The sequence below is a fragment of the Microcebus murinus genome, chromosome 11, assembly GCF_040939455.1.
Source record: "Microcebus murinus isolate Inina chromosome 11, M.murinus_Inina_mat1.0, whole genome shotgun sequence".
NCBI lineage: Eukaryota > Metazoa > Chordata > Mammalia > Primates > Cheirogaleidae > Microcebus > Microcebus murinus.
Window position 1 is genome coordinate 8481114 of NC_134114.1, and position 23527 is coordinate 8504640.

At 42.8% G+C, this 23527-nt stretch overlaps 1 protein-coding gene across 3 annotated transcripts in view; it reads right to left on the minus strand.

Annotated features, from left to right (window-relative positions):
* Positions 1-23527, minus strand: part of CTNND2 (catenin delta 2) — an 862752-nt gene that overhangs the window by 356920 nt on the left and 482305 nt on the right. For all 3 annotated transcript variants that reach the window (XM_076007934.1, XM_076007935.1, XM_012790278.3), the window contains exon 7: positions 21080-21650. In XM_076007934.1, the coding sequence (XP_075864049.1) occupies positions 21080-21650 (571 nt within the window). The remainder of the gene's footprint in view (positions 1-21079; positions 21651-23527) is intronic.

Sequence of the window (23527 nt, forward strand, 5' to 3'; positions counted from 1 at the left end):
GATATTTTTGATTTTTTTTTTGTGTGTGTGTGTGGGGGGGGGCGGAGACAGAAATGCTGAAATCTGCAAAAGAAAGCCAACGGAATAACATGAAATGGCAGAAATATGTCAAGCTAATCAGCTTATCGGCTTCCTCCAGGTGCCTGGCACCGCTACCAAACCTGATCTCTCTCTAAGGATGATAATGTTCCTGAGATAAATCCACACAGAACAAGACCAGGGGAACATCGCTTTTCTCACAGCCTAATGAATGTAGCTGGGTTCTTCACTAAAGGAATCAGGCAGACAGTCAATCCTAAAAACCCCTTATTATCCCATAGTCCTTGCCCCTTCAATTATACAACAAAAATTGTTATAAATGATGGGCAAATGAATAAACCACAATGGCAAAACTATCTTGGTGTCATTCCTGAAAAGTGGACTAGAATTTTCCCCATCAGCAGTTTTTCTTTGAACGATGGACAAACCTAAATATTTGGTCTCACAACAGCCTAAATCCCTGAGGGAAGCAGATACTATAGAAAGAAAAAAAAGTTTTCAAGTTACATTTTCCTTTCTTCTGACCCTCCAAATCGAAGCATTTGCATTTAGTATTCCTCCCTCTGAGAAAGGTAAAAATGGTTCTTCCTAACTTGTTTAACCTATAAATTGAGGTTACACATCACTTGGCCTTACAGTATTTGTAAATGTCACTTATTTGTGTCACTTTGCATAGGATGGGAAGACATGTTGCTTGGAGGCAATGCTGCAGACCCTAGAACCATGAGGATATCTTTAAAGGCAGGATGCTTCTGCACATCAGGAAATAGACTTTAATGAGGGCTGAGAGGTTGAGTGGACAGACGGGAAACGGGACATTGACCGAGAGCCAATATTTCATCCGAGGTACAGTCAGAACCACAAGAGCAGAAATATCTGGGGAATCGTCCGCATCAGGGCAAACAAGATGGACATGGGACATCAGGGAGAGGTGATATCTCTCCGCGGAGAGTAGAGAGACAAACAAGAACCAAAGGAGACTAGAGCTGATTTTAGGGAAGAGCCTTCAGCTGAGTAAAGCCTACATGGCAGGTCGGGATTGAAATGTCAACTGTCTTTTAACAGCCCCGATTTGGAGCTCTCTCTCCATTCCAGCCTAACAGGGCGGGTGTTGGAATTCCTTGACCTCAGCTGTGTCTGTGGACAGCTCTGCCTCTACCCTGCGGCTCCAGCCTTCACCAATGGTCACTTCAAGGCCAAAGTCTTCAAATGGTCAGTGACAGGGCTGCTTCATCAGGAACACAGAGCCCAAGAGTTTCAATGTTCTCATCTAGAATATTTGAGGGAAAAAATCATTCACAAGTTTTGCAATTGACAACAGATAAATGTTGCACTGGTATAATTTTTATCACAGGCTGCATTAAATTTAAGTAAACAGAAAACTGCATTTTTGAATGATGGGGGCAGTGCTGAGAGCTCTATCAATTCAGTGTTGATAAAAATCACTGAGTGTTTTGAGGAAAGGAAAGGAATAGGGCAGGCAAGTCCTTACCTTTCCCTTGGCTAGTAATTAAATCAATTCCGATTTGGATCGCATTCAGATGAATGATAGATTCAAAATAACTGTTTTGCATAATTAGGTTCATTGCATCTGATTTATCAAATGCCAACATCACACTGAATATTATCTCGGCCTCATATTTTCCAGGAATACGTTTAAGTACAATATGCCTTGAGTTCCTGCTGTCAATTTTCACTCCTGAAGGTTTTAATGATATTGCTAAGAATTTTAAAGTGGAAAAATAAGTCATTCTATCCAAATGCTACACAGTTAAATAAAAGTTATCCATCACAGTAGATATAGAGTTGTAAGTTTATCAATATTCTTTCATTCTAAGCCTCAAACCACATCCAATGATAACCAGTGAAAGGACCTGCTGAACTTTTAACTGGTGATATGATTTTGGGGCATATGTGAAAATCCCCTTGTTCCAAGCAATTCCTTGGCATTTGGGAAGTTTCCTCAGTATCATAAATCAAATTAATGACCAAGGGTCCTAGACAAGGAGCAAGGAACTTAAAGTCTCCCTCTGTGGTTTTCAGACTTTCAATGTTTTGATATTCATAAAAATATCATAATTATTAACTATTTGAACAGTATACTATACTCTTTTTTCCTATTAGCATGCTCTTGGTAAAACTATAAGCTCATAGTGTTTACCTGTCAAAAAATTTGTGCAAAATACAGTTGCATATTTAAGCACTATGCACAGCACTGAATGAGATATGGCATTTTAAAAGGAGCATTATTTACACTTCTTTTTTTCCATTGTGATCAAGCTTCAATTGCTTATGGGGGGGGTGGCCGTTATTGGCAAGAGGGATGGAGAGAACTAGGGAAAAGAAGAGAGGCCAAAGGAACAATGGTTCAAAGTGCTACTGCTGGAATGCATGTGTTCCACCACCCTGGCTCAAGAAAGAACATACCAAATCCATACTAACAAGGCCTATTTTATTGGGGGCAATTTCAAGAAAAAAATTCTCACACAACCTCTTCAGGTTGGAATATGCTCAAGAATTTCATTACATGGTGTATAAATTTGCTGATTCAAAGAAAATGCCATTTTCTTTCATCATTCTGGTCTATTTGACAGTGCATGGCACTCAAAACACCATTCATGAGCATTTACATCTTTGCCAGGATCCGAAACTATGTTATTGTAACAAGAAAAAATACTGGAGAAATGTCATAGATGTCAAGGCCAACTGTTCTCGCCAACTATATCGGTGGAGCACAATTCTGGGAACTTGACCTTGACAAGACCACGCAGCACGGCAAAGCTTGATCACAACATGGACGAGCCAAAGAGAAAAGGGGGCAGACCCCACAGACCAGACCAGCTGTCTTGACAGTTTCCCTGTCACTGCAGACATAACGTCCTGCAAGTGTAACACCTGTCTACACAGCATTTCATGACCAATTACTGCAACGATTGCTACGTCAGCCAACATTAATATTTCAATTTTACGATGCGGCTTTGCTCTTCCTGTTTCTCCCCTTCACACGACAAAGTTGGGGTCTAGAGAGCTCAGACACTGGCAACGTTCATCTATAATGTGTTTCTGAAAATGGACTTGAAGACTCACAGCTGCTGAGCCGTGGCTGCTGGCTTACAGGCTAAGAGAGATTTTGTGATGCAGAAGGGATAAAGGATATTAGGATTCCCCCACATGTGCTCTATACAGGCTGTGACCCCTACAGGTCCAAGGAGCCCAGGAAGACTGGAAAGAACCTGCAAGCTGATCTGGGGCTGGGCCTGAGGCAGCTGCTGTACCATGTCTCATGGGACCTCAGAGACATTTCTTTACTTCCCCGTGGCTGACTTGAATGGATGCTTGTATGGCTCAGAACCCAGGTGACTCCTGACCACTCAACAGTGGGATTGGTATTGGGGGGGGGGGAGGAAAGAGCTCAGTCCTGTGGCAGAGGGGGAGGAATGGATTCTAGGGGATCAAAGAGGTGGGCAGACTGGACCACTGGAGGATGGAGGGGCACAAGAAGTATCCTCTGCTTCTGTGTTGGCACCTTTATTCCCTGGCTGCCATTTATAAGCATAACTACTATGAGGAAGCTTGAAATCATGGCTAATCATCAAACCCTGCACAGCAATGTGGCTCTTTGCGTACTGATGTACAATGTACAGTGTTCAAGAGTCCAAGGTAAACACACATGTATCTAAAGTAGCAAATTTTCTGCTATTTCTTATGCCAGTTTTGCCCAAAGAATGTGAAATAAGAAGGCTTGAAATTGTGTCACATATAAATCCCTAGCCAGAGCTGGATGAACCAAGGATAGTCATCAAAGCTCTTTGATCCCTAGTTTCCTCAAGCATAAACACAGAGATTATAATCTACGCATTTGTATAACACTGGATTATTGGAAGACCAGAATGAGAGAGATCATGTGTGAACATGGTCTGCAATGGATAAGGCAACATAAAAATAGGTGTTCTTGTGTTATTTGATCTTAGAATCAAGAAATTATGTCAACATATGCAAATATATCCTTTGATTTCACAAAATAATCAACTACTTCTTCACATAAACTACCCAAATTTCAAAAACAACTTGGAGATTTAATTTTGGAATAGTCTAAATGGAAATGATTTTTTTCTGGAAAAATCATTTTTCAAGGCAAATAACCACGAAGCTGGAAGGGTTAAGTATGGCTCACTGCCTTACTAGTGAAATACCACACACCGTATTTTCATTGGGTCTCAGAATCCAACAGGCTCTGTTTTCACTTGACCAGCAAAATGACATACTTACTATTTTTAGAATGATTTGCAACTAAGTTTCTATGTGCTAGACTTTACATCTATGGTTTATATGTACCAGCTAATCCATTCATGCATTCATTCGTTCATTCAACACATTTATTGAATGCCTGGGCAACTTCTAGGAGTTAAAGACATCATGGTGCTCAAGAGAGACAAGGTCCCTGGCCTTGATGATAAGGAAGGCATCACATTCAGGCAAACAGAGATAAGGAGAACTGAAGAAAAATGAGGTAGAGTAGTAGAAGGAGAGGAGGGAAAGTGCTAGGAGGTTGTACTGTTTGTATAGGGTAGTCAAGAAAGTTTTGTGAGCATGTGACATTTTAGCAGAGAGTTGCATGCGGTGGGAGGATGAGTCTGACCAGAGGAGGAACAATGTGCTTCTCTGGGGGAGGGAACCAGTAGCAGCAGCAAGAGCTCTCTCTGTAGGGGACTCATTTCAGAATATTTATAGAAGTGGTTTTATTAGTGTCTACTTAATCGGTATTTTCTTTCAAAAGAAATGCCGGTAAGTATATGAACTCTTTATGAGTTCATACTAAATTGTGCTAATTGAAGAGATTTTTTTTTTTAACTCAAAGTTTCAGAATCACAGCAACCACATTTTCATCAAAAGGATCTGAAACATTAATGGGAGATCACACATAACAACACTGTGAGAACTGCATGCCTGGAGAGTCAGCTCCAACTACTCAGATATTTTGTTTTTTGTTTTGCATTTGAATTTTCATTCCTTAGAATAAGATTAATTCTCAAATATTAGTTTATTCCCTAAAGAACCCTCTGGGGAACCTGCTGAAAATGCTGATTTCTCAATGCAACCCCCAAGAGATTCTGCTTAGGTCAGTCCATGTGGGGTGCCATCAATGCACATTTTAAGGAGCACCCCAGGCCTCTTGATCACCCTGTGAGCCACCCTGTCCCAGATAAGGAGAAAAAGAAGAGACAGGTATGTTTAAAAGAAAGAAAAATAAGCATCTAATGTGTTACAACCCTCAGTTTATCATCTCTCCCTTTATTTAAACGATACTATTTACTACCAGATTATGCCAATTACTGTACAAAGTAGAACAAAACAGGCCCGTGATGGGCTTTTATTGGAACCCATTCATATTCTTTTATTTCTATGCTCTATGATCTATGACTCTCTAATCTAATGCAAATTCACCTGCCTCTAAAAGAAATGCATTTTTGTATGCTTTCATTTTGAAATATAAATCACAGGTTATTAACAACATAGTACCATTTAACTGGTCCCTTCAAATTTGGCCCCTTGTTTCAAATGCTCATTTGCAAAGAAAGGGAAGGAAAAAAAGAAGGGTCTAAATGACACAGCTGTCATGTGGCCAAGTGAGCAAGCAGGCTGAATGTGTTTATGAACAGGCTACAGAGATAAGTTCTTTCATTTCTAAGATAAAGAGCTGTCTTTAGGAGAAAACACCCCATACATTTCTTATGCTATGAAGGGAAGTCCCAAATAGAATCTAGGAATTCAGGTTTTTAAAAAATTGTGCAATCACTTCATGCATTGGTATTTATTAACGAAACTACATTTTTGAAAGGTAGAAGAACTTCTACAGAGAAGGGTGGATCCTGGAACAGAAGCTGCTTTTTCCCGCAGAGATCTCTGCTGCTGTTCCTCTTCGCTGGACACCCTGATTTCAGGGGAATGTTCTCTACTCCTGTTTCATAAATCCTAGATTTTAATATATTATACCTACTAAGTGCAGCTTGGTTGCTATCAGAAATGGCGAATACTCTTATGGTCTCCGGCAACATACAAAAACGCAGAGGGATTTGTTCCTCTAACTTTCTTGACAAGGTTTCCAATACAATTTACTGTCATTATTAAACCTCATCACACCTTTCACCAAATGAATACTGTGATCTATTGGGACTCAAATGCTTTTCAGTGAAAATAATTTAAAGGCCAGAAATATTGGTCAGGACAGCACAGTGCAGCCCTGTGCTCTGCTCCCCTGTGAAAGCATTTGTCCCTGGTCCACGTGCTTTCGTTCTAACCACAGGCATTTCTTCCCAAGCTGTTAGGAAAACAGGCTACTTTTGTTCATTTCTTTTTGTGACAGCAGGCATTTGGAAATTAATGAGATAGCGGTAATGGGATATAATGAGTAATGTGGAGTCTGGTATCAATATTTGCATTTTTACTTTCAGCTGAAAGGTTGTGTATCTCCAGTGAAATGGATGGTGTGAACTGTGCCACAGCTCACTCACAGCTCTGACTGAACAAAGAGCTGGTGGGAACCGATTTGTCCAAGATGGCATTGGTATTAGTGAAACACACTAGGTAAACAGTGGCAGTTTGGCACCTGTCTCCAGTATCTGGTTTTTTTTTTTTTTTTTTTTTTTTAATTTCAGAGTAGCTGGAGAGCAGCTCCAAATGTACCAGCCATGTATTTTGGCATTTCTCAAAATGTCATGTGCATATGAATGACCTGATTGAAATTCAGGTTCTGACTTAGTAGGTGTGAGCAAGGGCATGAGGTTTTGCATTCCTGGCAAGCTCTCAGCCAAGGCTGGTGCTCCTGGCTGGTGGACCACTCTTTGAGAAGCCAGGACCTACTGGTCTAGCTGTGAGTATGTATCTGGTTGCTAGGAGCCCTGGAGACAGACATAGCAATGCCATGGTCTCACATGCCTTACTAAGTAAACATGGGTGGCCTCAACTAAGGCACAGGTCAAGGCTGTACCTGGATGTTGGCCACGCAGGTGGGTCTCAGCAGGCACCCACCAGCCCATGCTGGGCATGCCTACACTGTGCAGGCCATGATGATGGGTGAGCATTCTACTGGGGGCTCCAGAGTGATTAGCTCTGAGAGGCTGAGCCTCACACCAGTAAGGCCACAAAGGACTTAATGAGCAGGCTAGCTGGGGCAAGAGTCACTTATAGAGGGAAATAAAAGCATCTTTCCATCTACAGGATGGACTTTTTAGACATGGGCGGACTGCATTGCCATAGCACACACATATGTAGTGCTTCTCAACCCAGGGAGAACATGAGTGGTATCATCTGGGAGACATTTTAAAGGATACCAATGCTGTGGCCCACTCCAGACTAGGATCTCAGGTGAGTAGCCCAGGGAATGGAATAATTCATTCTGCAGGTATCTCTTAGAAGCAGCCTAGTTCTGAATGGTTAGGGTCAAAGCTAGTAGATTTGGGGCTAGACGTAGGATCTTAAGGAGCAAGTGTCAAAGTTTGGTCCTCAGCAGGCCCCTTAAGGTTACAGCTTCAGAATATTCCTGGAAACATCCATTCCTGAATACGGGGGAAGGGAGGAACTTCCCTTTACAGGGAGGTTTAGTTTCTGAAGTTCGCAAGAAAGCAGTGATTCCTTTGAGAGCAGAGAAAGTAGGAGATGGTTTTTGCCCCTAGCCTGCTGCAAGAGTCTGCTGCAATTAGCCTCTTGTGCTGCAATTAGCCTCTTGCCAGGCAATCCCTGGGAGTGCACAGGTTGTGGCCATGCACAGACTACAGGACACGTCCTGCCTCTGCCTGCTGCCTTCCCTTCAGGAGGTCTCTGGAAAAAGGCCTTTGGGCTGGGATCAAGTGTGTCTGGAGAGGGGGCGGTTTGTGCTGTGAAAATCATGCGTGTCATCTGAACTCCTGCTAAAAAGAACTTCAGTGTAACCACTAGTGTTCAAGTGAGACAGTCTGGACCGAAACTGGGAAAAGGGCCCCAAGAAAGTCTCTACCCAGTCACCCCAAACCCTTCCCAGTTGAAACCAAGTAAAATAAGAAATTAGGGAGGTGGCCAGTGAATTTTGGATTGCAATATCTTTGTAATGAAAGGCAACCTAATTTGATTTTAGGTTTGTGATTGAAGTCTAAAGTCTTTTGACATTCACATGCAAAGATGTTTAATCTGTGAAGGTTAATCCTTACCTGGGAGAGGCCTTGTATTTAAAATTAGCTTCAAACCATGTCTCCTCTGTGGGAGGAGCTCTTGGCAGTGGCGCTGGTGTCTGGCTCACCCCATCTTCTCATTGTCCTAATTAACTACTGATGCAAAGCAATCTATGATTTGGTGCTTTATTAATCAGTCACCAGAGTTTTTCATGGCCATATTCACACAGATACTCTTCTTTATCAACAAGGGGGATAAAATTCAATGAGTGTCGTTTTATTTCCCGACGACAGCTGCTTCTCAATACCCCATTAGTGCAATGCTCAAACAGTGCATCTGGAGTCTGGCTTCCAGAACTCATTATTATGGATAATTATGGATATTTCTATGGAGAGAATCCAGAACAAGGTGCTCCTGATCTATCTTTTTTGTTATATTGAGATGCAAAGCAGGCCAGACCTGCAGGCTGAGGCTTCAAGGGGACCCACAGTCTCCATTCTGCTTTGCAAAGAACTAACTGCTGTGGGAACTAATGCTCAGTGTTCAGTTTTTATTATGTAGCTTCTGTCTAAGGGCACAGACGAAATTCTCAATGTGTGGACAAGGAAAAGGGTTTGACCAGACAGAAGTAAGCTTAAACATGCAGTTTTTCTTCATAAATTGATTCAAATAGTTTGAAAAACATGGGAACTAAGATGTTTTGCACTCAGCACCCCAAACACAGGCCTTTTCATTCAGATTGTATTAGATAATAGGCTGCACAAATTCCCCTTCAGAAATTAGATATTTAGCTTCTAAAATGAAAACTTACAATGTATTCCCCCTGTATCATTTTTCTACTGCTTTATGTGTTTCACCAGCATTCACAGAGCAGCCTTTGTGATGATTCCAGACGATAAAGACACCATTAACACTCAACATAATCTACAGGGAGAAAACAACAAACTGCTTCACGGATTAGTCATTCTCTATACTCACAGCTTATAACCTGTCTATATCAACAGTTTATTAATTTTTACTATTTTACTCACCATAATATTCAGCATATGCAAAAGGAGTTTGAGAAGAGAAGAATTATGATATGTTATTAATAAGCAGTTCTGAAGAGGACTAAGATTTTCCCTTGACTCTTTTCCTTCTAAAAGCTTCAATATGTGTGTATGAGCGTGCATAATTTAAAGTCCAATTAGTTACTGGGTTATGTATGTATAATTACCATGTTAATGCCAGTTATATTCATTAAAACATTACTTTCCTAATATGCTACACAATTATTAAAACCAATCTATAGCCAAAATTCTCCCACCCCTTTTTCAAATGTTGTTGTTTATCCCATGGAGATACTACTCGGCCATTGATGGGCATTGTGTACCCTAGTGAAGTTAGCAATGCTTTTCTAAGTATAGAAAGTTGATTTGTGTTGGCTCTTCCAGTATGAAATAAATATTACATGTTTGCAAAAAGGCCATCAAGTGGAGGGGACTGTTTGTGGCCATGTGACTACGACAAGCTAACTGACTACTACCGTCCGAATGTTTATCCCTCCTCCCAAATTCTTATGTTGAAAGCTAACTCCAGTGTGACAATATTAGGAGGTGGGGCCTTTGGTGGCTGATTAAGTCATGAGGGCGGAGCCCTTATGAATGGAATTGGTGCCCTTCTAAAAGAGAGCCCAGAGAGAGCCCTCACCTCTTCTGCTGTGTGAGGACACAGCAAGAAGGCACCATCTATGAACCAGAAAGTGGGCCCTCACCAGACAGTGAATCTGCCAGAACCTCGATCTTGGACTTTCCAGCCTCCAGAACTGTAAGAAATAGCCCTAGAGAAGACTGTGGCATCATCTGCTTCTAACCAGCTTAAGACCTGAGCTTAAGACCCAAATGAATACCTCTCTGTGTGGGTATATTTATTTTACAGAGAAATAAATACTGACTTCCCTTTTCCATATTAATCATTAAAACAGAAGTTTTTCTTCTAAGGGAGGTTTTGAGTTCTTTACCACATTACTAGTCCCCATACGGAGAGCTAAGGTCGAAGTCAGGAATTTCAGCAAATGAAGGTATCACTCAAGTATCAGGGTAGGGTGTAATGACATGGCAGCCGCAGGCCTAGGCAGCCAAACAGGAAAAATCTGTGCTATCAGGTCTCTTTGAGGATATTTACATAGCAAGCAGAAATTTGCTTGGTCAGAATCATTAATGGTTTTCTTTAGGTTCCCTTGGCTGCCAAGTCTCTACCTGCAGATTCCTGGGAGGCTCCACAGTACCTGCACAAGGTCTGCAGACACCACAGAAAATAGGCATTGTCTGTTTTTATGATCTCTTACTACCCAAGGGCTCCTACCCACGAGGGCTGCTGGTTCTATAGGTGAGCCCACGGCATTCTCTGGCCTGCTCTCTAGGGCCCTGTGAGTACTGCAGCTGAGACCTATGAAAGACAGAAAGCCACTTTCCAAAGAACTGTGAAATTCAAAGGCAAGGGAATAGGGATTTTATCTTACAGATTGTCAATACACATTGAACCAAGCTTTTCTGTTAACTGTTGGTAATTTCTCAACATCATGCTAACTTTGGGGAGAGCCTGGTGTTTCCTTGTGTTCATGCTTCACTATGCACAAAGAATGTCTTTTGGTTATCAATGGAATATAACAGGTTTACCCACTATCTAACTTTGCAACACTCAGTCAAAAATATTTGTGGAATATCTACTAGACAAGGAAGGCATGGTGGCGAGTTCTGAGATATGTGGAGGTCTGTTAGTATTAGCTGCCTGAAAGGAGCTCATATGACCACTTATTCAAATGCTCCACCTCTTTTGATCACAGGAAAATTCAGGATACTTTGTACCAAAGTCAGTGCTTTGGAAACACGCAGCCCAATAAATATATTATATATAGATCCATTTGGGGTTAGCCTTTAGAGATTTTAGATATTCCACTTTAGTTAATCCACAGTGAATGTAATGCTTTCTATCTATGTGTGTGTGTGCACAATACTGTGTTTCCCTGAAAATAAGACAGGGTCATATATTTATTTTTCCTCAAGAAGATACCCTAGGGCTTATTTTCAGGGGATGTATTATTTTTTTTAAGTATGGCACAACAATCTACATTTATTCAAATATAGTTAAGTTGTCTTCTTCTGGAACATCATCATAACTCTCCAAACCCCGAATTCCATCCTGAATTTCTTGCGACTCTATTTCCTTTAGAACCATTGGCCCCAATCTCTCATGTCAAGCAATAGAGCTCTCATGGGGCAGATGAGAAGGGCTGCTCATCTTCTTTACTGCTCCTCGACGAAATGCATGGGTTGTGCAGATACGCTGTGTAGCCACGTCCATCACTAGGTCTTATTTTCGGGGTAGGGCTTATATTACTCAATCACTTAGAAATCCTGCTAGAGCTTATTTTATGGGTAGGTCTTATTTTCGGGGAAACACAGTATTTATACACATGTATGTGGGTGTATAGATACATATATGGGTGTTTGTATATGATAGTATTTTGCCATATGTTAGAATATATAACAAGCAGAAATGTCATATATATAGTATATATGATCTGTGTAATATGGACTAAACATAGAACAAATTTTAAAAATATATAAAATATTGTATTATATATTATCATTATATTTTCAGTATATTATATTATATATTCTGTTTAATATGGACTAAATGTAGAACAAACTTTAAAATTACAAAATGCATCTTGGTAAAATACAATGGTAAGAGGGATTTTGATGCAGGCCTGGTTGCAAATTAACTCCATTTAGAGAGATTTGAAGTTATTAATTATTTAAGATTACTTGTATATTTACTAAAACAGTTGGTCTCCATGTAGTCCCTATGGTTTAGGTAAAAAGAAAACAACATTTCAAAAGCACTATATTTATTAAGGCAGAGACACTGGTCAACTATAATCACTGAACTGATGCTAACACTTAAGGTGAGCGGCTAGTACAGGTGCCTGTTTGGCCAAATTAACCAGTGTGAGTGTTAATCTTAGTGTGGTCTAAAATGAGCAATCACTGAAAAGATACCCAGGAAGAGTTCACCCTCAGTGCCCAACTGACGTTAAATTCAGAGGCAAAGAGTCCTGGAGATTGGGAAGAGTCCACAGCACTGGGTTAAACATGAGCCAGACTTCCCTCCTGGCGGTGTACTGGGGACCCAGGTAGGAAGCCATCGTGCCGACAGCCAACACATGTAGCACCGTGTCTGTCTCTGTGTCTTTCTCCTCCCATCCTGCCATTTCCTCCTGTGATTCTAGATTGTAACTAAATACACCTTCCCAATGGAATCCTGTTTCTACCAGCCATCTCTCTGATCTGTAGCTAAAGAAAGTAAGACAGATTCTCAGAGTTCAGTCGCAGCAAACCATGGGACTGTTCATAATGATGGTGGTTCATCTGTGGGTCCCAGAGCTGGTCCAATGTCAATCCATTACTGTTCAAACTTCTCACACACCCAAACCTCACCTCCAGTCTCTGGTATCTCAAATATTCATTCACTTATTCGTGAGACCCTTTGACCCCAAGTGAAAAGAAGCTCATATGACCTTTAAGATAATTTATTCTTTCCAAAATAATCTTATGAGCCCCTACTTTAAAAAAAAAAGAAAAGAAAAGAAAACAAAGAGGGATAAAAATCTTGTCTTGGGAAAATTGTCCCAGTGCCCCTAGAATGTGGTCATACCTCTGCAGTCAGTTCAGATCACTTCACTTTAGATTCAGCCTTAATCTCATGTGTATCCCAGAGCTCCCAGCTCTACCTTAAACCCGCCAGGATTCACAGTGCCTCTGTACATTCATCCACAAGAAGTATACGACCCTCTCTCTACTCCGCGTCTCTTCCCCTATTTGCACCTGCCACAGGTGTGCTCTGTTAAACCCAACCTCAAACACTGCCTCCTCCTGTAACCCTTCCCTGACCCTCTTTGGCCCAGATCCTTCCTCGTGGCCCATGTCCTAACTACACTGTATTACAAGTGTAGTTATTATTTCTGCACAATTATTTCTGCACTATGTCCTTCCTTCCCTCCTTCCAGTCAGATGAGACCCTTTCAGTCCTGGGTTCCATCTTCTCTACATTGGAATTCCCAGGAGAGCCGGGCTGACATCATGATTCTCCATAGTAACAAGAGGTATAATCTGTCGAGCCCTTTTAACACATGGGCACACTAATGAATAACAGGCATGATCTCACATGATCTCTGTAATGATTCCACATATTGCTGCACTATTGTTATCCCCACTATAAAAGAAGCAATCAACTCCAGAGAAGCCCTCAGAACCCTGACGCTGGCTGTTTTGTCTGCCTGGGACACTCTTCCAGTCATCCACGTGCTTTCCTCCCTCTTTCTCTCAAATGACAACCTATCACTGAGCACCTCTCTGGCCATCGTCACCTTCTGACATCTCTGTTCCCTCCATCTTTCTTTCCACTGCTCTCCTTGCCACCTAACATCTTATCCCTGTTAGAACATGAACTCCAAGAGGACCGGCTTTGGCCTGTGTTGTTCATGAGTGAGTGTCCAGCCCGTTGCAGGATGCCTGTCCCCAAATGGGTGCTCAGGAAATACTTGTTGACTTGAATTGAACTGTCCAAGCTCACAGAACTAGTACGGCATGGAACCAAGACATCCACACACGGCTGTCGAGGCCCTCAATCTTCCGTCTTGGTGGAACTCAATAGAATGCAACAACTCTTTCATTATTACCTGCAATTAAACTCATTATTCTTTTACTTTTCTGTCCTTAGATACTGAAATTTCCCAGACTTTTTGGGACTTATGCTACAATTCGTGACTGTCCACATCCCTGTGTTGTCCCGCCTTTCTTAGCTTGCTAGCCTGCGAGACGGCAGTTTTCCTGGGACTTCTCTTCATTGCCCTCTAGTAAATACATGTTGTTCCCTGGATTCTAATTTTTCCTCTTATTTTATGCCCCATTTAGCTGGAGTACATCCTCCAAGTACTGTAATCTCTTAGGACAGGGTACATAGGAGGCAGATTTTTCTGAGTACATACTTGCAAGTCTGAAAATACTTTATTCTCCCTGTACAGCAGATAATTTGTCTGGGCATAGAGGTTAGGTTGAAAATTATTTCCTTCAGAACTTTGAGAGTGTGTCTCCTTGTTCTCTACCACCCAGCATCCCAGTATTAAGTCACGTGGAGTCTGTTGTATTTCTCTCCAAAGACTTTAGGCTCTTCTTTCATCTCATGCTTTGAAATCTCATGATGTGGAATATGGAATATTTTCTATTCCAGGCATAGAGTATTCCCTATGAAGGAACCCTCAGCTCTAAGAAATTTTTCTACATGATTCTTTGATAACTGGCTTCTCTGTACTTTCTTTCTGAGACTGAGCAATGTGACAGATCTCCTGAACTTGTCCTCTATGGCTCTTATTGTGTTATCCTCATAGTTTCTGTCTCTTTACATTTGTGTTCTGCCTTCTGCATGATTTCCTTAACTATTTTCAGTCATGCTATCAAATTTTTAGTTTTGTTAGTTACATTTTTATAGCCTAGAAAGATTTTCTTGTCCTTTGATCCTTTCACATAGCATCCCGTTTTATTTAATGAACATGAGATCTCCCTAAATCCTTCTCAATATTGAGCCTAAAGTTTTTGCTTGTTTCTTTTAATCTCTTCTATCCCACAAATTATCTGTTTCTTCTGAGAGATGGTTTATTTTTCTATTTCAGTCTCTCTTTTTCACGCCACTAATTCTCTCCAATTCCTCGGTAATCCTTGGTAATTTATTGTATTGGGAGAAGAAGAACCCAGCGGCAGCTTTGTTTCCTTGGACTTCCTTTCACTGTCTAGCAAACAACTCCTGTGCATTTCCACCATGCATCCCTGAGTTAGTTACGGCGGGGCATGGAGTTTACGGGCTGGCGGTTTTCCTCCCCAATGAGTAGGTGGGTGGGAAGCATCCCAAGGACCCCAACACCCACATGTCTGTATGAAATAAACTTTAGCTTCCCAGCTTCCCTAACAGAAGTCTAACTCTCAGTTTGTTCAATTTCTTCAAGGAGAACACTCCTTAGAGCAGGGGTCCTCAAACTTTTTAAACAGGGGGCCAGTTCACTGTCCCTCAGAACGTTGGAGGGCCGGACTATAGTTTAAAAAAAGAAAAAAAAACAACTATAAACAAATTCCTCTGCACACTGCAAATATCTCATTTTGAAGTAAAAAAACAAACGGGCAAAAACACCTGCATGTGGCCCTCAGGCCGTAGTTTGAGGACGCCTGCCTTAGAGTAAGCACTGGCTACCGGTTGGCTATCTTGGTAGGAGAGAGGGGATGTGGGGGGAATTTATTAATTCTACTTAGCAAACCTAAACTGGGATTTCTTTTTCCTTGAAATAATGGTGGAAATGTCTAGCACTAGAGTCAGCAGAATGTTCATGAGTACTGTTCAGGTGCTTGTTCACCAGCAGGGAAAGATCGGCTCCAGGAATTGAAATTCAAAGGAGCAGTGGAAGCCAGATATCACGTAGCATTTTGACAACATCCCAGGAGCCCTGTGCTAAACAAACTTGCTCATTACCTGAGTAGACTTCATGTCTCCTTTGAGAACCTGACAGCAGAGGCTGCAAAGCTTTCATCTAGGATTAGTTTTTTACAGGTACAGCTGGAAGCCTTAACAAGTGAGGAAATGGATCTGAAATCCTCAAATATTGAGCATTTATAGTGCATAGTCCACTCTCAATACTGAGTTTTATGTCCATTTGGCTGGGACATGCCTTGACCAAATTCTTCTCCATATTAGGTCATTTTGATTGAAATCGTTGGTTAAGAATCTCTATTTCATTCATTTCATTTTTACCTCAAAATAAGCTTCTGATGTTTGACTTTGCAACTCAAATTTATTTTCTAAACAGGATTAATTTAGCTCTAAACCCAAAAAGAAAGAGGATCGTGTTATTTTCTTTATAAAAGCAAACAAAAATTGGTACTAGTGAAATTACATTTCATACACTTGATAGGATATTGATGAATTTCTGATATATTTTTGCTGTCTTCAAAATCACTAGTCATTTAAGTAAGTTGAAAACTTATACTGTGTTTCTACATCCTTGGTGTTTGTCTTCACTGACAAAAAATATATATTACCTCCAGTCAGGTATCACATATATTTAAGACTATAGAGACTCTGGACTCAAAGTGATCAAAGTTCAAATCACACTGCTGTCATTTCTAGACAGGTAAGGAGCTCATCATTGATAAGCCTCACTTTTTGAATCTGTAGAATGGGGGTAATGATTGTGCCTACTCCATTAAGTTGCTGGATACTACATGAGATACAGTTTGCAAAGTGTCTGGTATACCTGGCATAGCTATAAAACTATACAATGTTTTATATTGAAATATGTTTTTAACTTTATTCATCATGAATATTTAGTGCATTTTCACTTGTTAAAATGAATATATTTAACTATTAATTTATAAAGATATAAAATTAAGCAACATACTGACCAGGAGAAAAACGGAAAAAGTGGGTATTTCATTTAATTAGTCTTCTTTTTCCTCTACCACGTAAGTGATAATGTTTGAATTGTCCCATTTCAAAACAAGGTGGAGAGAGTTGTAATAACTAGCTCTTGGAGTAGGGAAGGACTATTTCAATGGCTTCCTGTTTCCCTGACCATCTTTGCTTTCCAAATTCATCCTCCACAGGGCTCCCAGAAAAAAGTTTCTTACATGCAAATGGGACCATGTCAGTTGACTGCTGGAAAAATGAAATTCTAAGGCCTTCGCCATGGGATCCAACTGCCTCATCTCTCCTCTGTGCCTTCATTTCTCACCATTCCCCACCACTTAGTCTTTGCTCAAGAAACATGGATCTCCCCCTCTCTCCCACCCCACACACTCCATCTCAACTCTGTGACTTTGTTCCAGCTACCAGTTCTCTCTAGTTCCTCCTTTACAGCTCAGTTCTGGGGCCTCCTCAGCAAGGAAGCATGCTGGGCACACACTGAACCCCACTGTGAGATGCTCCCCTAGGATGCCCCCACAGTGACTAGGTTCTGTCTCCCTCCACCCTGGGTTTAAAATTACCCATTCTTACACATGTTCTGAAATGAGGTCTCTTGGAAGCAGGGATTATGCCTCGCTCATCCTGTGTATGCCCGACACGGAAAGTGGCATGTTTGGGGACTCAATAAACCTGCTCTATTTCTGAAGCAAAAATAGATGACTTCTTCCTTGCACATCCAAAGGAGTGTGGTAGGTGTTATTAAATAATGAGTTAACTTTTGTTGAGCTAGAAAATGTGCTAGCACTTTATATATATTACCCTTACGTGCAAAATTATATGAGTGGGCACTATGGTGACCCCCATAAGGAATATGTCCAAGCATATATAGTGTGTAACATGCCTAGAGTTCAGGAGCTCCAACAAGGCACAGCTTGGTTTCCACTAAGGCACCGTTATACAGCGAAAAGAGATATGACTTAAAAACTAAAAAGGAAGCAAGAAAAACTACTGCAAACTACTAAGCCACCTGGACTCCCTGGGCCTCAGTTTCCTCTTCTCTGTGGTGGCTGGGGTGGCTGAGAAGGGTGTCATGGAGTCTCCAACAAACCCCACTGATTCTCCCTCCTTGACATGATCTAGTAACATAGTGTACAAAATTATACAAATAAAGTTTCTGTACCTCTTTCCTAGCCCCACCCCCATCCAACCAGATTTCTACTCCTGAGTCCCTGCCTCAAAGATATTTTAGTACTGGCACTGAGTTGACGCTAATGATCGTCAACCACTAAAATTTCATTAAAGAGAGAGAGGCAGTTAGTGCAAGAGTATTTTCATTTCGGCAAACATACCTAGCATAATTTTGCAGGCAGTGAGAAATCTTTGGATTCTGATGACAATATCTGAGAAATGACACTTTTCTAGGTTTAACTGAATTGTGGCATTTTCCCAGAGAGTTAAAACTCTGAAATCTCTGGCCAGACTTTCTCAAGCTTGGCCATCAGGAAGATCTAGCAGAAAACATGATGTGTGTTTCCTTCCCAAGTGCCCACTAACTGTGATGACAGCACACGTCCAAATTCCCAGCAGTACAGGACCCCCAGGCCCCAGCTACCTCTGCAATCTATCCTATCCCAGTCAACAGTGACTCCGTTCTTCTGGTGGCTGAGTTGGTGGCATCTTTGAGTCCTCTTTCTCTTATCATCATCACCTAGTCCATGAGAAAATCCCACTGGCTCTACCATATATACGCACCCAGAATGACACTGCTTTCTGTAACCTCCAGTGTTCCCATGTTGTCCCAAGCCATTCTCACCTCTCGCTTAGGTTACTACAATCACCTCCCAGCTGACATTCTTGCTTTACCCTTGATCTAGACAGTCTATTCTGCACGCAGCAGCCAGAGTGACCCTCTCACTCCTCTGCTCAAATCCTCAATGGTGCCTGTGGGTTTGGCAAAGCCAGCGTCCTTAAGCCCTCCTCGAGGCTTACAGGTTCTCCCTAGTCTGGCTTTTTGCCCCCACCTCAATGGCCACCTTGCTGACCCACGTCATGTCTTTGCTGTTTGCTCTCACCACCCCAGCAGTCTCCTTGCTGTTCCACAGGCATTTAAGACACAGCTCCATGCACAAGCCTTTATACTTGCTGTTCCTTCTGCTCAGAATACCCTTCCCTCAGACAGCCATAGTGCTAGCTCACTCACCTCCTTCAGGACTGACTCCAAAGTCACCTTCTAATCTTCTAATCAGAGTCTTTCCTGGCTATCTTATCAAAAGCATTTTGATGATTTTCTGTTTTCTCCATTTGAAATAAGGCCAGAGAATTTGGATGATATTATATCTCCAGGGCCTAAATCAGTGGCAGGACATAAGAGGTGCTTAAAAATAATTATTGAAGGAATGAATTAATTAATTAGTGAAAGTCACTATCTATCTTGAATTCATGCCTCCTAGTTATCAGTGACAAATTTCCAGAATCACAACCCTGCAATTCTAAAAGCTGGTTTACAATCTTGACTTAACTGTGCTCTTTCAACTAGCAGACCAGGTGGTTCCAAACTTTGCAATGCCTACCGGGCGCACACAAACAGCCATGCAGTATCTGAGCATATGAAGGCTCCACAAAGGTATCAAGTCTGTCCTCCTCACAGCACTCTTGGGGCATAGTTCACTAATTTCTAAATGGGACGCATGATCGTATGCAACCCAAGTGCAACACAAGCTATTTTTGCAATGTATTTACTTTTAAAACTCCTTCCTAGATTCAATGAAATAAGCTCTTTTGTTGGGCTCTTTTCTGCTCTATTCACATTCCCCCAACCTCTCCCACCAGACAGACCCAGTATCTTTAGCCCTGTGGCCACATTCCCTATTTTTACTAAAATGATATAGTGGAACTTGCAAAAATCTGCCACATGTAACCTGGGGGAGAAAGAGTGGAAAGCTGAGACTCCTGATTACTTTCACTTAGGGAAGTACAAGAAATGAAACAGCCTTTAGTAAGCCACCTGGACTCCCTGGGCCTCAGTTTCCTCTTCTCTGTGGTGGCTGGGGTGGCTGAGAAGGGTGTCATGGAGTCTCCAACAAACCCCACTGATTCTCCCTCCTTGACATGATCTAGTAACATAGTTTACAAAATTATACAAATAAAGTTTCTGTACCTCTTTCCTAGCCCCACCCCCATCCAACCAGATTTCTACTCCTGAGTCCCTGCCTCAAAGATATTTTGGTACTGGCACTGAGTTGATGCTAATGATCGTCAACCACTAAAATTTCATTAAAGAGAGAGAGGCAGTTAGTGCAAGAGTATTTTCATTTCGGCAAACATACCTAGCATAATTTTGCAGGCAGTGGACTCCCAGCCTGCATCCTGTTGTGCCAGGCCAGTCCACAGGGGCAGTTACTATGCTGAATTAAAGAAGCCCTTGGCCACCTGCCTCGTGCATGCAACAAGTTCCTTTTTTCTAATCCTATTTATCTTCACAGTCATCTATTTGTGTCAAGAAAGGAAGCATATGAGCACAGCATCTGTTACTAGAGCGACACAATCACCAAATACTTCTATAAGGAAAAAAAAAATCAACAATAAATCCGGGTTGGTTGTCAGGTGTTTCCCAGGACAAAACACTCGTCTTTCAATCTCAGTGTCCTGTTCAAACTGAGCATATGGTGCTAACAGCAGAGAATCACCAGCTCAGCCTGGTCTTTTATGGGCACAGAGACCACAGAAAATGTCACCTCCTCTGAATTAGCAGAGGAAAGCAGATTTCCCTTCCCCAGCCCAGGCCCTCCCTCCCTATAATAAAGCAGGTATCCATTCAAGGGACTTCACTGTTAGTTACTTTGTCCCCACTATTGGAACTTATGCAAACCCAATGATAGGTATGGAAGAGTCCTTTACTTTAGACAAGATAGAATAAGTTCAAGCAAAAATGAAAGAGTAACATTGGTGACTTTCCCACTACTACTGAAACCCATGTAAGTTGAATGTCTGCTCTGGGAAAATCCCTTACTTTTTCTGACAATGAAATGTAGACAACTAAAGGTGATCCTATAAATACTGCGATTGTTATTTGCTTTTGTTTTTTACTGGGTACAATCAACAGGTCTAAGTAATTCTTTACTAAATTTGCCTTATTCATACAGGTTAGTCTTCAGATTGGGGAGAGAGGGGAAAGGGGAGGGGAGGGAGGGGGAGAGAGGTGTTAGCGACTGAGAGACCACCTCACTCTCAAAGAGAAGTAACTGACATATTTTAGGGAAGTACCCTTGGCATTTTCTATACCCTGGAAATTCTGAAAACTGGCTAAAAGATGTGCTCAGCTTGATTTTCGCTCAAGCCCGACTGCTCGTTCGCTCCCCCACAACGCGCCCAGGTGAGCCGCGCCAGGTGGCAGGGAGCCGTTTACCTGCCAGGCTGCCCGGCCTCTGGAGGGTGGCCGTCGCATACAGCTCCTGCGAGTGCTTGCTGTACTGCTCGGACGCGTGCACCAGGCGCTTGGTGGGCGACAGTGTGGCGTAGGTGCCGATGGTGGAGCTCAGCTGGTGGATGGGCGAGGAGGAGATGGTGGACTGCACGGTGGGGGGCGAGGTCACGCGGATCGGGGACAGGCCGGCCGAGGACACGACGATGTTGATGGGCGAGCTGGTGCTGTAGGACTTGGCCAGGCGGCTGGGCGACTGCTTGGGCGAGGAGCCGCGCGGCGCGGCGTAGGCGGCGCCCTCGGGGGCCGAGCCGCCGCGCTGCAGCTTGGTGGGCGAGCCGCCCTGCGGCGCGGCCAGCGGGGAGCCCCCGCGCGGCGGCGCGGGCAGCGTGGAGCTGGAGTAGTAGAGCGCGGCGGCGGCGGCGGCGGCGGGCGGCGCGTCGGGCAGGTGGAAGGCGCTGCCCAGGCTGGGCGCGAACGGCTCCCGCGGCGGCGGCAGCGGCGGCGTGGGCTCGGGCCCCGCCAGGTGGCCGGCGCGGCTCGTCGTGCCCTGTGCCTGGGAGAGGAGAGAACACGCGCGCTTAGCGAGGGACAAGCAATCTGCCCACCCGGCCCGGCCCGGCCCGGCCCGAGCGCAGCAGGAAGAGTCGGGCGCTCGGTGGCTTCGCGCGTGCAACTGCGCCCGGAGCGAGAAGCGAACACGCGCCCGGTCTCCTCCGGCAGGTCTCTCTCCCAGCACCGGCAGCGGCCGGCTGACAAAGGGATGGAAGGCGCGCCTGGCAAATGAGACCTGCACTTGCTTACATTTCCGAGATGTTTCGGGAATAGCAGAGGCATCACTTTAGTCACAGAAAGATTTTAAAAGCCCCCCCTCCCCCAACAGGGCATTCCTGATTCCCTGAATGCAATCATCATCTGTTAGTTTTAATGAGAAATTCAGGCAGTAAATCTTTTTCTGCTCCCCTACCTCAGCCCCCCACCCCTAAGGTCATTTCAGTGGATAATGGTTCTACCCCCAAGACTGGCCAAGTTACATACTTCTCTGGAAAACATCAAGAATGAACATACTTCTTACAGTTTATTCTGCGGCTATTGTCGCGTGGATTCTTCTTTTTGGACAAGAAAAGTTAAACGGAAGGAAAAATATTAAGTCAGAATGAATTCTCTTGGTCTTTTCAGTATTAAAAAAAAATCTAGAGGAATCAGAGCAATTGTATATGAGAAGTCTAAAAAAGCCTTGCTTTTCTAGATTTTACCACTGGGCTTCAAATCTTTCAGCATCTTTCTCTCTCTCTCTAGCTCCCTTTTAAGAGCCCCCTGCAGCTGTGTCTTCAAACTGAAAGCCAGTTGCCTCTCATTTATTTACAAGTACACAAAAGACAACAAGGGCTGGGGAGTAGTTGGAGAGACAGTTGGAGGGGAAAGCACTTTCCTTGAATCTTGTCCAGAGACAAATTTGCATTCGAATGAAAACACTACATTGTCATCCACTTCTGGGCAGGAGGTCTTAGATCTTCCAGGCTTTCCTGGGGGAGCAGAAAGGTTTCTGAGAGTCTGCTGGTGTGAAAAGGGAGTAGGATTGTACACAGAGTGGGGGAGAAAAGCTGGGAAGGAAGGTTGTGAAATGAGGGGTGGGAGCTGGGTGGGCAGGAGGAAGCCCATGAGACAGCGGGAAGGGAGGAGGAAGGACTGAACAGATGCTATCCATTAAAAGTTTCAATTATGCCTCTCCTCCCGTTTTGGAATGGCAATTGGCAAATAATAGACTGGGCACTTTCATCCACACATACACAGCATTCCAAATTTTATCTGGGATGTCAGGTTCCTGTGAAGATCTGAGGAGTTAATTGAGCAACATGAAAATACTCGATTAGGAGCAGCCTGGCAAAGATAAACACTTTGGTGAGAGACACTCTCTGTGCAGTGTGTGTGTGTGTGTGCATATGTATTTACATATGATGTGTAACTTTTATAAATTCTTATAATGTGTGTGTCACACACACACACACACACACACACACACACACAATCCATAGAGCAATTATTTTAACAGGAAGAGGGAAAGTAAAATGTAAGCCCTATGATCTGGCTCAATGATAGGTCATCAGCAATTAGAACTGGCCTGATTCATAGCAGAGACTCCAGGAATATCTGTGGAATGAATGAAGGAATGGTTCCTAAAACTGGTCCTGTGGCTTTGGCAATGAGGGATTGTGGAGCATGGTGCACATGCTCCATTGATGTGTGGAGCATGGTGGACAAACTACAGAACTGGAGTGCTTACCCCTGAAGCCCAGAACCCTAGAAAAATAGTCCAGCATCATCCAGAGTCATTGAGCAGATGGTTTAGATCCAGTGTTGCTTCTGTCCCAGTAGAAGCTCTGAGCATGAAACATATAGATTTGGCTTCCCAAATCTGGCTGCATATTATAA